Source organism: Diospyros lotus, chromosome 13 (genome assembly GCF_014633365.1).
Source record: "Diospyros lotus cultivar Yz01 chromosome 13, ASM1463336v1, whole genome shotgun sequence".
Lineage (NCBI taxonomy): Eukaryota > Viridiplantae > Streptophyta > Magnoliopsida > Ericales > Ebenaceae > Diospyros > Diospyros lotus.
In genome coordinates, this window is record NC_068350.1 from 16,957,400 (window position 1) to 16,972,036 (window position 14,637).

At 39.2% G+C, this 14,637-nt stretch overlaps 1 protein-coding gene across 1 annotated transcript in view; it reads left to right on the forward strand.

Annotated features, from left to right (window-relative positions):
- LOC127788657 (acyl-coenzyme A oxidase 4, peroxisomal) overlaps positions 1-14,637 on the forward strand; it is a 46,892-nt gene that overhangs the window by 18,659 nt on the left and 13,596 nt on the right. Inside the window, exon 9 of the mRNA XM_052317213.1 lies at positions 7,433-7,592. Coding sequence (XP_052173173.1) covers positions 7,433-7,592 — 160 coding nt within the window. The remainder of the gene's footprint in view (positions 1-7,432; positions 7,593-14,637) is intronic.

Sequence of the window (14,637 nt, forward strand, 5' to 3'; positions counted from 1 at the left end):
TCATTTGCAAATAGCATATACCATAGCACCTCTGTCTAAATGTGTTTAGTGAGTTTATCTATTACTAAAGAAAATAAGTATGGATTTTGTGCAAAACCTTGATGCAGTCCCATTGTAATTTTAAACGGTTCAATATTCCCTCCGCATATTCTAACCCTTGTCTTTGCACCGTGATACATGTCCTTAAGGGCTTGTATATAAGCTATTCCGACTCATTTCTTCTCTAAAACCCTCCATAATACTTCTCTAGGGACCCTATCATAGGTCTTTTCTAAATCTATAAACACCATATGCAGGTTCTTCTGATGACCCCGATACCTTTCCATTAGGTGCCTCAGTAGGTATATAGCTTTCATTGTTGACCTACCAGGTATGAAACCAAACTAATTTTCTGAGACGTCTGTTTCTTTTCTGAGCTTCTGCTCTATTACTCTCTCCCAGAGTTTCATAGTATGAGTTATTAACTTAATTTCTCTGTAATTTTCACAATTTTTAACATCTTCTTTGTTTTTATATATAGGTACCAAAGTACTCTTCCTCCACTCATCAGACATCTTTTTTGATCTAAGGATCGTATTAAATAATTTCGTTAGCTAGGAGATGCCCTCTTCTCCCATGCATTTCCATGCTTCTATTGGTATATTATCCGGTTCCACCGCCTTATGATTTTTTATCTTTTTTAATGCTTACCTTATTTGATTTGAACTTATTTGTCAATAAAATGTATAGCTCACGTTCCCTTCAGAGTTACTAAGATGTCCCAACCTAACTCTTGTGACCCCACCATCATTGAATAATTTTGTGAAATACTCTTTCCATCTCTCCTTAATCGCTTCCTCATTCACTAATACATTTTGGTTTTCATCTTTTATGCATTTCACTTGATTTAGATCCCTTGTTTTTCTTTCTCTTGCTTTAGCTAATTTATATATATCCCTTTCTTCATCTTTTGTATCAAGTCGTTTATATAGATTCTCATATGCTTTTGACTTGCTTCACTAACAGCTATTTTGCTACCTTTTTCGTTTCTTTATAAGTTTTTAGATTTTCTTCATTGTTGCACTGATATATAGCCTTATAGCAAGTTTTCTTATTTCTAATTTTCAATTATACCTCTTTATTCCACCTCCAAGACTCCTTAAGGTTTGGGGCTCTACCATTTGTCTCTCCAAGGACTACCTTTGTTATGCTTCTCAGGACAGTAGTCATTTCCCTCCACATTTGGTTTGCTTGTCCTTCTCCATTCCATTCCCTTCTACCCCTTAATTTTTCTTTAAAGATTAATTGTTTCTCCCCTTTTAAATGCCACCACCTAATTCTTGGATTTTGTTTTATGTGACTTTTTCTCTTCCAATTTCTTACTTGGACGTCAAGTACCAAAAGTCTATGTTGAGTAGTCAAACATTCCCCCGGTATCACCTTACAATCCCTACAACATGACCGATCCTCTTGTCTCATGAGGAAGTAATCTATTTGGGTGCTTGATGAGACATTTTTATATGTGATTAAGTGTTCGTCTCGTTTTTTGAACCTAGTATTGGTTATGATGAACTCATATGCTATAACAAAATCTAAAATAGGCTTACCCTCATTATTAACTTTCCCGAATCCATACCCTCTATGTACCTCTCTATAGCTATTTCCGTCTCTACCCACGTGACCATTTAAGTCATATCTATAATCACTTTCTCTTTTCTTTGTATCATTTGTATGAGTCCCTCTAGGTCCTCCTAGAATTTTGATTTTATCTCCTCCCCTAACCCCGCTTGTGGTGCATATGTACTAAAGATATTCATAGTCATTCTTCCTAGACCAACGTTCACCATAATAATCATATCCCCTATTCTCTTTATATCCACTATCTCATCTACCAAGCTTTTATTCATAATAATCCCCACTCCATTTTTCGCTCGATCATTTCCTGTGTACCATATTTTATATCCAGTTTCTGATAGAGTTTTTTCTTTTTTCCCTACCCATCTCATCTCTTGAAGGCACATAATATTAGTCTTTCTCCTAATCATCACATCTACCACTTCCATAGCTTTGCCTGTTAATGTTCCTATGTTCCATCCTTAATCTATGATTTTGGTTTTGAATTTGATTTTGTTTTTTTATTTTGGTTTTGATTTTGGACTAACTTCTTTACCCACATCAGTCCAAGCAAATGCGGGGACCCTTGCTCATTTGTCACTACATTCGAACGCCAATGTAGCGGTCCTAGCTCACTTGACACTACATGCGGGCAGTGTAGTGCGTCGCTATGAAGGGTTACGCCCTAACAGTTTTTCATAGTTTGTCTAGAGTTCATGATTTGGGTCCGACTAAGTTTTACGTTGGCTGTCGGCTACCTAACACAACCATCCTCCTTTATTCGGGCTTGGGACCGACAGTGGATAACATCCCCATGCAGAGTTTCCTTCTCATCATTACTAGTAACAATAATATCATTCACGTAAACTAGGAGCATAGTCACTCCCCTTGACCCTGTGTGTTTCACAAACAAGGTGTGATCCCCTTGACTTTGTCAATATCCTATTGATAGCATCGCTTTTGTAAATCTACCAAACTACACCCTAGGGGACTGCTTTAACCCATAGAGAGCCTTCTTGAGTCTACATACCTTGTTCTTCATATCGGTGTCAAATCCTAATGGATAGAGCATGTAAATTTTTTCTTCTAGATCCCCATGTAAAAAGGCATTATTCACATCAAATTGGTATAGATTCCAATCGAAATTTGTTGCCAATGATGGTAAGACTCTCACGATATTCATCTTAGCGAATGTGTCTTGATAGTCAACACCATATGTTTGGGTGTAACCCTTTATAACTTGCCAGGCCTGTATCTCTCCAAGGATCCGTCTGCCTTGTATTTCACAGAAAACACCCATTTGCAGCCAACTGTTTTTTTCCCTCACGGTAAATCAGCCACCTCCCATGTTTTGTTTTTCTCTAGTGCATCCATTTCCACTTTCATGTCATGTCTCCACTCCTCACTCTCTAGAGCTTCAAACACAGTCTGTGGAATCTTGATTGAGTTAAGATGGGTGAGGAAGCTTCTGTGTGAAGGTGGCATCCTATCAAGAGTCAACAAAATGGGACAAAGTGTGGCTTGTGCATTTCTGGCTTCCTTTTCGAAGGGCGATAGAGAGATTAAGATCTTGCTCCCGATTATGGGATTTTGAGAGAGGCAAATCATGGTTAGAATCAATAACAGGAGGAGTAGAAGTACTAACCTCTGTATTTACTCCAAGGTTGGGATTCGATTCAGGCAGTTGAGCGTGGTTTAGTGAAGCCATGGTACCCTTTATTCTTGAATAGACTGACTCAATAAGAGGCCTTTATTTAGGTTCCAGGAGTGTTGGTTGTTAGGACTCAGGCTCGGTCTGGGGTTCAATGGGGGTGGATTCCCGAGAGATCGATGGGACAAGAGGTTGTTGGGGAATCGAACTAGGTAAGGATAAGAAATGAATCCAATCGCGGTCTTTCACAAGTAGAGGCTCCCACTGAAGACCAGGATTGTCAAAGAACCACTCATGTTTAACAAAGGTCACATCAACTGAGATAAAAGTTTTTCGCAAAGAAGGGTGATAACATTTATACCCCTTCTGAGTAGAGGAATACCCAATAAAGACACATTTGAGAGCTCGAGGGTTAAGTTTGCTACAATTGTAGGAGTGAAGATGGACAAAGACAGCACAACAAAAGACTTGAGGGGGCAAGAAGGTAGAAGTAGTGAAATGGGTATAGAACTAGGAAAACACTTGCCAAGGACCCTAGAATCCAAGAGTATGAGAGGGTGTGCAATTGATGAGATGAGCAGAAGTAAGAACAGCTTCCCCTTATAGATATTTTGGGACTTTATTTTGAAACATCAGGGCATGAGTAGTGAACAGCAGATGGCCATTTTTCCATTCGGTCACACCATTTTGCTAGGGAGTATTGACACATGAAGATTCATGGATGATGCCTTCAGTGTGAAAGCAAGAAGATAAGGTGTGATTGAAATAATTGCGTGCATTGTTAGACCTTATCTTTTTGATTTTTACCTCCAAATTGATTTTGAATCATAGTGTGGAAGATTGGAAAAATAACACACACATCAGATTTTTTCTTTAATAGATAAACCCAAATTACACGGGTGCGATCATCAATAAAAGTAGCAAAACTAAGTAGCGCCAGAGCTATTGTGCACATGAGACAATCCCCAAACATCAGTATGGATTAGAAAGGCATGGAAGATCTTGTAGTACTAGGAGAAAAATGGACACGCTTGTGCTTGGCAAGCTCACAAGTATCACAATGTAATGTGTTGATATCAACATGTTTAAACAAGGATGGAAACATGACTTGAAGAACCTTGAATGAAGGATGACCAAAACGATGATGTTGTAGCCAAATTTGATGCAAAGTGGAGCTGCTGGACAGCAAAGAAGTGCAGCAATGATCCTTATTGAACCCATTGATGTTATCAGCTTCTTCTAAATAGTAGGGCCCATTGCTTTCCTTAGCACGCCCAATCATCCTCCCTGAATTTCGGTCCTATAAAACACGGCCATTGAGAAGAAAGGTTAGGTGGCAATTTAAATCATGAAGCAAGTGGTGTACGAAGATAAGATTGGTGGCGAGTTTTGGAACTTGTAAGGCATTTTTTAAAGTGAGTGAAGGGCTAAGATGAATATCACCAATCCCTGCCACGGTGATGGGAGAACCATCAACTGTGATAATTTTCCAAGAGTTGGAACAAAGAATATAGGTGGAGAAAGAACTTGAAGAGAAGGTCAATATGGTCAGTTGTGCTGAAATCAATTATCCATGAAGTGGGTTGATTGGAATTTAAGCCACTATAACCTTGAGAGGCAAGAGATATACCTGATTGCACAAATAAGCAAACACCGGAGCTAGTAGAGGATGTACCTTGAGTCTTGAGAAAGGCTTTCAGCCTTTCAATATCCTGTGTGTCAAGCCTCATTGTGCTAGAGGACTCTTGAGATCCCATCTCCTCCTTTGATTGAGGCAGCTCTTTTGACTGGGATAGATTGACCTGCCCCTTCTGTTGTCCGCCATATCCACAATCAGCCTCTTGGGGTCTGCCATGAAGCTTGTAGTATTTATCCTTGACATGTCCTTTCTTCTTGCAATAATTGCACACAAGATGAGATCGGTTATTTGACTTAGAATCAGACCACCTACCTGCTGGCAGCGGAGCAGTTTGCTTGGCTGCCAGGTTATCCTTGTTGCCTCGTGTGGCTAGTGCTGATCCCTCCTCTCCTTGGTCTGTAGTCAAGGTTGTTAAAATCGTAAAATCGTAAGAGGGTGTACGACATGTAAAATCGTAAAATCGAGTGCGATTCAACTTCAAAATCGTAAAATCCTAAGGGTATTCGGTACAAAAAATCGTAAAATCGTACCTGTAAAATCGGAAGTTTAACAACCATGTCTGTAGGAATCACATTCCTCCAACTTTCCTCTGCCCGAGCAATGGCTATGGTCTCATTTAGAGATGGCAGCTTTTCCTTACCAAAAATCTGCTCCCGAACTTGATCAAATTCAGGTCGAAGCCCAACCTAGAAATCTTATATACGATCCTTTTCTATAAACTGTCGTAAAGCGGCAGCATCCTCTTGGTCTTTCATTGGAAGGGAATGATAGTGATCCATCTCCTACTATAGGTTCTTCAACAAATTTGTATATTCAGTGACGGAAAGATTACCTTGTTTGGTAGTCATCAGCTTGACCTTAATTTCATAAATCTGGGTGAATCATTATTCTTGGAGTACGTGTTCGACAATCTCCCAAATCTCCTTTGCAGTAGAGAGAAAATGCATGTATTGCTGATTTCCAGCTCCATTGCGTTCCACAGCCATGCCATAACCATTGAATCTTGTTCATCCCATGCTTCGAACTTGGGATCATTGGATTTTGAACCTGTACCAAGCAAGTGGCTGAGCTTTCCCTTCCCTTTGAGGAATGTACGAATCAATTGTGACTACTTTAGGTAGTTCCTTTTGTTCAATCTATACGAGGCATGGAGATTTTGTAATTCTCCTGAGGATGGATGGCTAGTTGGGTCATTGGTTAAAATGGGATTTGCGGGACCGCTGGTGCTAGAGGATGAGTGATCAGACATAGTGGCATAAGAAGGTTAGTTGGTTGAACTCGAAAGAAGGTGTTGATAGTAACAACCACTGGTGATTGGTGGTAGAAGTAGTTCTTGGCATTTTCCTCGATGCAGAGGAGGCCCTGTTGTGGTCTCCGATGAGAAGCAACAACAAACAACTTTCCTTTGGCATCGATTGTTGGCTTGGGTTGGGACAATACTAGCGACGATAGAGACAACACGGGTTGGTAAGATCGATCAAGGCCGATGACCATGAACCTGGCTCTGCATTCAAGTTGCACGATGTCGACGAGTTAGGTAGGTTGGGATGGTGTCGGAATTGAGCTGAATGTACTGTTTTGGCGCGGACTTGATGTCAGAGTCCTTTTGCCCGTTGAATTTCTGGTGGGCAGCACCAGTGGTGGCGGCGGCGGTGATTGGTCCCAACAGAGGAACCCAAAGAAAACCCTTCGTTAAAAAGAGGGTAGGGTAGCTAGCAATGAAGGCTGGGAGACAGAACAAGCCATGGGATGAATATCAAACAAACACCCTAGGAGCTTTGCTTTGATACCATGTGACGAATACCTCAATTGATTGTATATCATAAAAATTGTACATGCGTTGTGTATATATACACACAGAGGATCTAATTACATTCCTAAATATGGAGATTTCCAAAAATCTTCAATCACCCTAATCAAAGGAGTAATCAATGAGATTTGGAAGCTGTATAATTTCCTAACTATACATTGCCTAAAATAGGAGTATATTGGATCTTGACCGGATACGGGATCTTGACATATATTATTATTTTTACTCTCACCAAACATAGAAGAAAAAAATGAAACAGTGTAAGGTTAATCTGTTGATGTTTGCTCAATTGGTTAGCAACTGAATGTTTTCAGGGGCAGGAAACTGACCAACAGTGTCTGCAGGTTAGTTCATCATTTTGAGTGATTGATAATGTAACCTGCATATCTGTGTGTTTACATCAGTATGCTGAAATTGGCAATTCTTTTTTTTTTTTTCCGTAAATGAAATTGGCAATTCACTGTTCTTGCATTTTCCATTTGTTGTTTCTGAATGCCAAAAAGATATGGTAGACCAATTGATTTCTGCTTGAACATATTAGAAAATATATATATATATATATATTTAAGTTGAGAAGCTTGTAATTGATTTCTGTTTGACCCATTGTTGTTGTGTTCTGGTTTTTGTGGTTTTTAGCTTTTAGCTTGCAATACCCAGATGTGAAAATGCTAATTGTTTGTGGGTCTTTTTGCATCTTTATACTCTATGTCATCACAACTTGTGCTTCAATTTGTTTCAGTTTTATAGTAAAGAAGGATGCTCCTGGTCTACAAGCTACTAAAATAGAAAATAAGATTGGCCTGCGGATTGTGCAAAATGGAGATATTCTATTGAAGAAAGTTTTTGTTCCTGATGAGGACAAACTGCTTGGTATCACTTCTTTTTGGGACATAAACAAGGTATGGCAATGAATAAGAATTTATGCTCAATGGCCCTCTCAACCCTCTAGATAGATACAGAGGAATGCATACTCACATAGGCTCCTTTTTGACTTTTACAATGGAAAATTTAAAACATTTGGTATCTTGCTGTCATTAGAGGTCCTTGTGCTACCCTATAGAAGTCACCATTCAGTTCTTGCCTTCCATAAGTACTTGTTTTATCGAGTGAGTTCTACATGGAGATTTATGTGTAGTTGTGAGGTTGATGGCCAAAACAGAACATCAATAGTGGCAACAACATTAGGACTATCCCTCCTAAGTGCTGTTTTGACCCTTATCGCAAGATTAAAAACGCTAATTTGGTTTTTCTAGCATGTCTTGAACTCCACGCTTATGCCAGTAGGTGAAAAATTTCTCCCAACAAGTTGGTGTTAGAAAAATACTGAGATTCCCATTATATTCAAGGATTTATTTGCTTGATTTGTATTTCTATATTTCCTTTATATTCCTCTCTCTAATCTTAACTGTATCTTGTAAATCTTTCCTATTTTCAGTAGTAACTAGATTAGGAAACTGCCTAATGTAGAAGACTATTAGCCTTTACCAACTGTATATAATCTTGAAAACCCTACAATGAGGAATAAGATTGGTGTTTTCTCAGCTACCTTTGACATGGTATCAGAGCCTTAGGTTCATATTCCTAGAGCCAGCCATTGTGTTTTTTGGTTGACTGTAGCCAACATTGATATCCAATCCATTTTCATAGCTATCAAAACCCTATAACCATAACAAATTCAACAGAATTCAGTGGTACAACGGAGGTACCTTTTTTTGGAAATTATGGCATTGCCTTAAGTGGAGAACTGCAAAATATTCAAGTTGCTTATAGATTGAATGGTAGGAACTAGTTGAAGTGATCCTAGTTGATCCAAACGTTTCTGAAGGGTAAAGGGAAGCTTAGCCATCTACTTGGGACCAAACCTAAGAAGGAGGATCCTACATATGCAGTCTGGGATGAAGAAGATTCATTGGCCATGTCTTAGCTCTGGAATTCCATGCTACTAGAGATTAGTGACACGGTGATGTTTCTAAACTCTGCTAAAGAGATTTGGGATGCTGTGAAGCTAACATACTCTAAAGTTCATGATGTTGCACAAATTTATGAGATAAGTACAAAGGTGATGCCAACCTCTTGTAGACCTCATGGCAAGAGTTGGATCATTATTAATGTATCCAAATGAAGTGCAATGATGATGCAACTTTATAGAAAAGGTTTGTTGAAAATGAGAGAGTATATGATTTTCTTGCTGGGCTAAACTTAGAGTTTGATGTAGTTAGAGTTCAGATTCTTAGAAAGGAGGATTTGCTATCTCTAAATGAGATGATCTCAATTGTGCGGGCAAAAGAAGGACAGAGAGGAGTGATGCTTGAGACTTCGTCTACAGAAAGTTCAGCACTTGTGATGGTAAGGGGTTCTAGCTTAGAAAAGCAACCTAAGGAGGAAAGGAAGGTGTTTGATTCATCAAACTTAATTAACAAAGACTCCTTATGGTGCAGCTATTGCAAGAAGCCTCGGCACACCATAGAAAAGTGCTAGAAGCTTCATGGTAAACCCTCTGAGGGTGGACAACTAAATGGCTAGGGGCAAGCTCATGTGGCTAGTAGCTAGCAATTTGCTAAGGGAAAGGGTCAAGACCAAGCAGAAACGATGGAGCTCAATAGGGAAGAAATTGAGAAGTTGAGAAGCTTGTTGGGGTCCTTGGAAAAGAAACTCGGGACAGGTACTTGTACTCTAGCTTTCACAAGTCTAGCTTCCTCTTCTCTTGCATTTCATGCTTCAGATACAACCCTTCCAAGTACATGGATTCTCGACTCTGGAGCCACAGATCATATGACCTGCTCCTCCCACCAGTTTATAACCTATACACAATGCCCTAGCACAGGGAAAATAACCATGGTTGATGGGTCATTGACAACTGTTGTTGGCCAAGGAGATGTTTTCATTAACAGTCTTCTCACCCTAAAAAATGTCCTACATGTTTCTAAACTTTTCACAAACCTTTTGTTCATCCAAAAGCTTACTATAGATTGTAACTATAATGTCATTTTTTGTCCCTCCTTTTTTGAATTTCAAGAGCAAGACATGAGGAGGAGGATTGGGCGTGCTAGGGAGAGAGATAGACTATACTACCTTGAAGACCTTAGTGGACAGGTTCAGAAAAGGAAAGTTTCTCCTTTATCATTCCTAGTTAAGTCTAATAAAGATCAGTTGTGGCTTCATCACTTTTGTCTTGGTCATTCGTCTTTTAGGGTCCTTAAGTTGTTGTTTTCCTTTATTGTTCAAAGGCTTAGATGTTGAGCATTTTTATCGCGATGTGTGTGAACTTGCAAAACATAAAAGAGTCTCATTTCCTCCTACTAATAAAAGAAGCTCTCTTCCATTCACACTAGTTCACAATGATATATGGGGCCCCTCTACTGTTCCTAACATTTCAAGAGCTCGGTGGTTTTTCCCTCGTGAGGTAAGCTCAAGTGATCCAAGTACAATCATCAATAAAGGAAACAAACTATCGGGGCCCAGTGTAATTACGAACTTGTGAAGGACCCCATACATCACTATGAATTAATGAAAAAGGGAAAACAACTCTTTTATTCACTAAGGGAAAAGAAGTCCTAAGATGTTTGGCAAGTTCACAGATTTCACACTGAAGATTGTCAAGAGATACATTGTGAAATAAGATAGGAAACATAGTTTTTAAGAGACTAAATGGAGGATGGCCAAACAAATAGTGCTGTAACAAGATCTTGGAAGGAGTAGGAAAGGGTTGACATTGTGATGAGAGAGCCAATTGGTGCCCCGATCCATTAAAGTACTCGCTATCTCAAGATGGTAAAGACCGTCCTTAACCTTAGTAAGTTCAATCGTCCTCCCTAAAATCTTGTACTGACAAATACAGTGTGTCTAAAAAGGTAACATTGTAATTCAAAGATTTTGTTGGCTTATGGATAAAAGGTTGGCAGATAGCTTGAGAACATGAAGAACATTAGTTAATGGGATATGGGGAATGAGATTGATGTTGCCTTGACCAACAATAGGAATATGAGATCCATTCACAACAACAATCCCTTTGTGGCCCGAAAGGGGTTTATAGGTTGTAAAAAAAAGTGGGACACAATGTCACGTGATCAGTGGCACCTAAGTCAAGAATCCATTAAGGAGGATGTGGGCTTGCATGACCATTAAAGGAACAAGTAGAGAGACACTTACCGGAGGCGGCTAGAGAGCATGCAGAACTAGAGCTAGAAAGAGATTTGATGAAACCTCTCAACTATTCGTCACTGCTAGCAAAAGCATCTTGGGACTAATCTGTTACTTTGGCAGTGCTTGCTAATTGTTGTGCTTGTCCCTTGAATCCACCGGTTCAACTTAGAACCTGAGCCTTTCCATGAAACTTGAAACAATTTTCTTTCGTGTGATATGGCTTCTTACAAAATGTGCACCAAAGACCATCTTTATTGGAGGGCTTAAGGTAGTTTGTGAGACTCCCCATGGTTTTCTTTCCTCCATTAGGCTTCCTTGATACAATGGCAAACCCTTCAGTTTGCTGAGATTCAAGCATAGCCAGGCGCCTGTTTTCCTCAACCCAAACAATAGAGAAGACTTCCCCCAATGGTGGCAACTTTCCTCTTCTAAGGATTTGAACTCGAACAGGGTCAAATTCTGGATTTAGACCTGCTAAGAACTCATACTCAAACTTGTTTAATGAACTCCTTCATGATTTGGGCATCCTCATTGACTTTCATCTTTAAATTCTGATAGTGATCAAGTTTTAACCACAAGCCATTCAGAGTATTGTAATAGTCAGTCGCAGAAAAACTTGCTTGTTTCGTGGATGCAATTTTGGTTTTGATTTCAAATATCAAGGCTACATCCTGCATTTTTGAGTACGTCTTCCGAACAGTTTCCCATATCTCCTGGGCAATGGATAGAAACATGCGGTTGCGGCTAATTTCAAGCTGCATAGAGTTCCATAACCATGACATAATTGCCGAATCTTCCTCATTCCATGCTACAAATCTCGGGTCCTCTTTTGGTGGTCCCATTCCATTAAGATGATCCAGCTGCCCTTTACCCTTCAAGAATATCTCGCCACTTGAGACCATTGTAGGTAGTTTCTCCCATCTATTCGGTAGGACGGGTTAAGATTCTGGAAGTCACTTCCTGTAGTATTGTAAGCAGCTCCAAATAGCATAGAACCAGCGTTAGGGTCAGCTGAGGTGTGGCTAGGGTTGCTGGTTACAGAAATCGAAGAAATATCTCATCGGGGCAAAGTAACAGTCACTGAAAAAGAGCCGGACAGTCACTGGAGAAACTCAAACAGTCGCCGAAAGATACCAAGATTCACTGGGGAAACACAAACTGCCGCTAGCTGAAGATGAACAATGGACGAGGGATGCTGGGAGAGATGGTAGCAATGAAGGCCAACAAACTGACAATGAAAACCGAAGAGACAATGACAGCTGGAGACCGGTTAGAAAAATAGGCAGCAGTGAAGGCGGTACCCTAGGGTGATGGCTCTGATACCATGTAAAACAAAGTTATATTGCTTTAATTGTATTTCATACTTTGTATTGAGTTTAGATGGGTATTTATACATGAGCTAGGCCATGGTTTACTCCTAAAAAATAAGGATAGGATACAAAACACAAGTTTAAATATGCTATAAACAGGTAAGGTAGGATTTAAACTCAAGTGGTAGTTTTATTTAACAGCTTATCTCTTTATCTCTATCTTCTCCTTTTTCTCATCTTTCTTATCTCTTTAGTTTCAAATACTCCTTATCTTCTATTTGAACTTGGTTTCTCCAACACATTTTCAAATACTCTTTATCTTCTAGTCAACTTGGTTTCTCCAACACATTTCGTCTCCTTTCGGCTTCTATTTAAACTCTGTTTCTCCAACAAGAAATATATAAATGCAACATGTAAATAATCCTTCATTCCTTCATACTTAGGCTTTACATCATCAATATCATCCACAAAAATCATACCCTCCAAGTCTAGTCATCCAGAGAAAGATTAGTAATTTCAAGCATCCCAACATCCCCAAACGAATCCAACGAATCTCCACCTATATCCTTAGCCTCTCCTTTCATTTATTGTGGAGATCTTCTTGACAAAAGATGAAGGTTATTATGAATGAAAACCAAATCTTCAACACGCTTTAGAGTCATCTTGTTTCTTTTCATGGAATGCACAAAAAAGTAAATATTCCAATTTCTTTCACAACAGGAAGAGGATGATGTCCGCATAAGTAATCTAAATCCTGACCCCTCAAGCAAAGGAGCTAAAGACCCATGGAGGCTCTGCTGTGTAATTGGATCCATTGAGTATTTGTCTGCTATAGAGTCACTGTCTGCAAACTCCTCTCTCATCAATGAAAAATCTGTAAATTCAATAGCAACTCTTAACACATTCCTCATTATTAGGAAAATATATTTTCATGCACTTTCCTCGTTCTTCGTTTACTTCTTGTTAGAACTTCAGGGATTTAGGCTAAAATCAAGTGGTAGGGGTTGAAGTTACCCTACAGCTCCTTCTCTTTATTTGTATAAAATGGAAGGTACAGAATAGGAAACATAAAAGGAAATAGTACAAAAGGAAATTACAGAATTTACAACATATTTACAGAATAATAAAAAGCTGTCTCTCTTGACTATTGCCTAGGAAGTAGCTATCATAATTGGCTGTCATTCTAGTCAACCATCCTATATTTAGCTCATATTATCCTTTCCGTAATTACTTCCAACACTCCGCAAGATGATGTGTGAATATCCTTCATGCCCATCATGCAGATAATAGGATAAAAATCGTTATTACTTAAGGCTAAGTAAAGATGTCAGCCAACTGATGTTCTGATTTCACAAACGGAATGCAAAGCTGGCCACTAGATAATTTCTCCTTGATGAAGTGTCAATCAATTTGAATATGCTTGGTTTTATCATGTTGATCTAGGTTGTTTGCAATGCTTATTGCTGCCTTATTGTCACTGTACAGTAAGAGTGGTCTATCCTTAGCTAAACCAAGTTCTTCCATCACATTCCTTAGCCATATTAGCTCAAAGACACCAAGAGCCATTGCCTTATATTCAACCTCAACACTGGACGGGGCCACAATTGTTTGTTTTTTGCATCGCCATGTAAATTTCCTCCTACGAAGGTGTAGTAGTTTGATGTTGATCTGCGGTCATCTAATGATCCTGCCCAATCAGCATCAATGAACCCTTCAAAGTTTACATGGCCACTATTAGAGAAAAATAGACCCTTCCCTGGTGCTGACTTTAAGTAGTGTAAGATCTGATATACAAGCTTCGAGATGAGTAGATTTTGGATTTTGCATAAACTGGCTAACAACTCCAGCAGCATAGGGAATGTTTGGCTTAGTGTGAGAAAGATAGATTAGTTTACCAACTAGCCTTTGGTATTTGCCTCAATCAACTCCTCCTCCCTCATCACTCTTGAGCTAATGATTGACTTCAATTGGTGAGTTTGCTGGTTTACATCCCAGCATGCCAGTTTCTTCAAGTAGGTCTAGGACATATTTTCTTTGAGAAATAAAGATACCCTTATTTGATCTGGCAACCTCTATTCCTAGAAAATATCTTAACCTACCCAAATCTTTGATCTCAAATTCTTCTCCTAAGTATCCCTTTAAGTTGAGCATTTCTTCAGAATTATTCCTTCTCACTACTATATCATCCACATAAACAATAAGTATCGTGACCTTGTCCTTTACTCTCTTAATGAACATGGTATGGTCAACATTACTCTGCTGATACCCAAATGCAACTACTGCCTTGTTGAACTAATCAAACCATGCCTTGGGAGATTGTTTTAGACCATATAAGGCCTTCTTTAGTTTGCTAACTTTCCCTTCATTTTCTGGACTTATGGAGCCAGGTGGAACCTCCATTTAGATTTCTTCTTCCAGGTCTCCATGTAAGAAAGCATTCTTAACACCTAGCTGATGTAATTCCCAGCCAAATATAGCAGCATAGGACAAT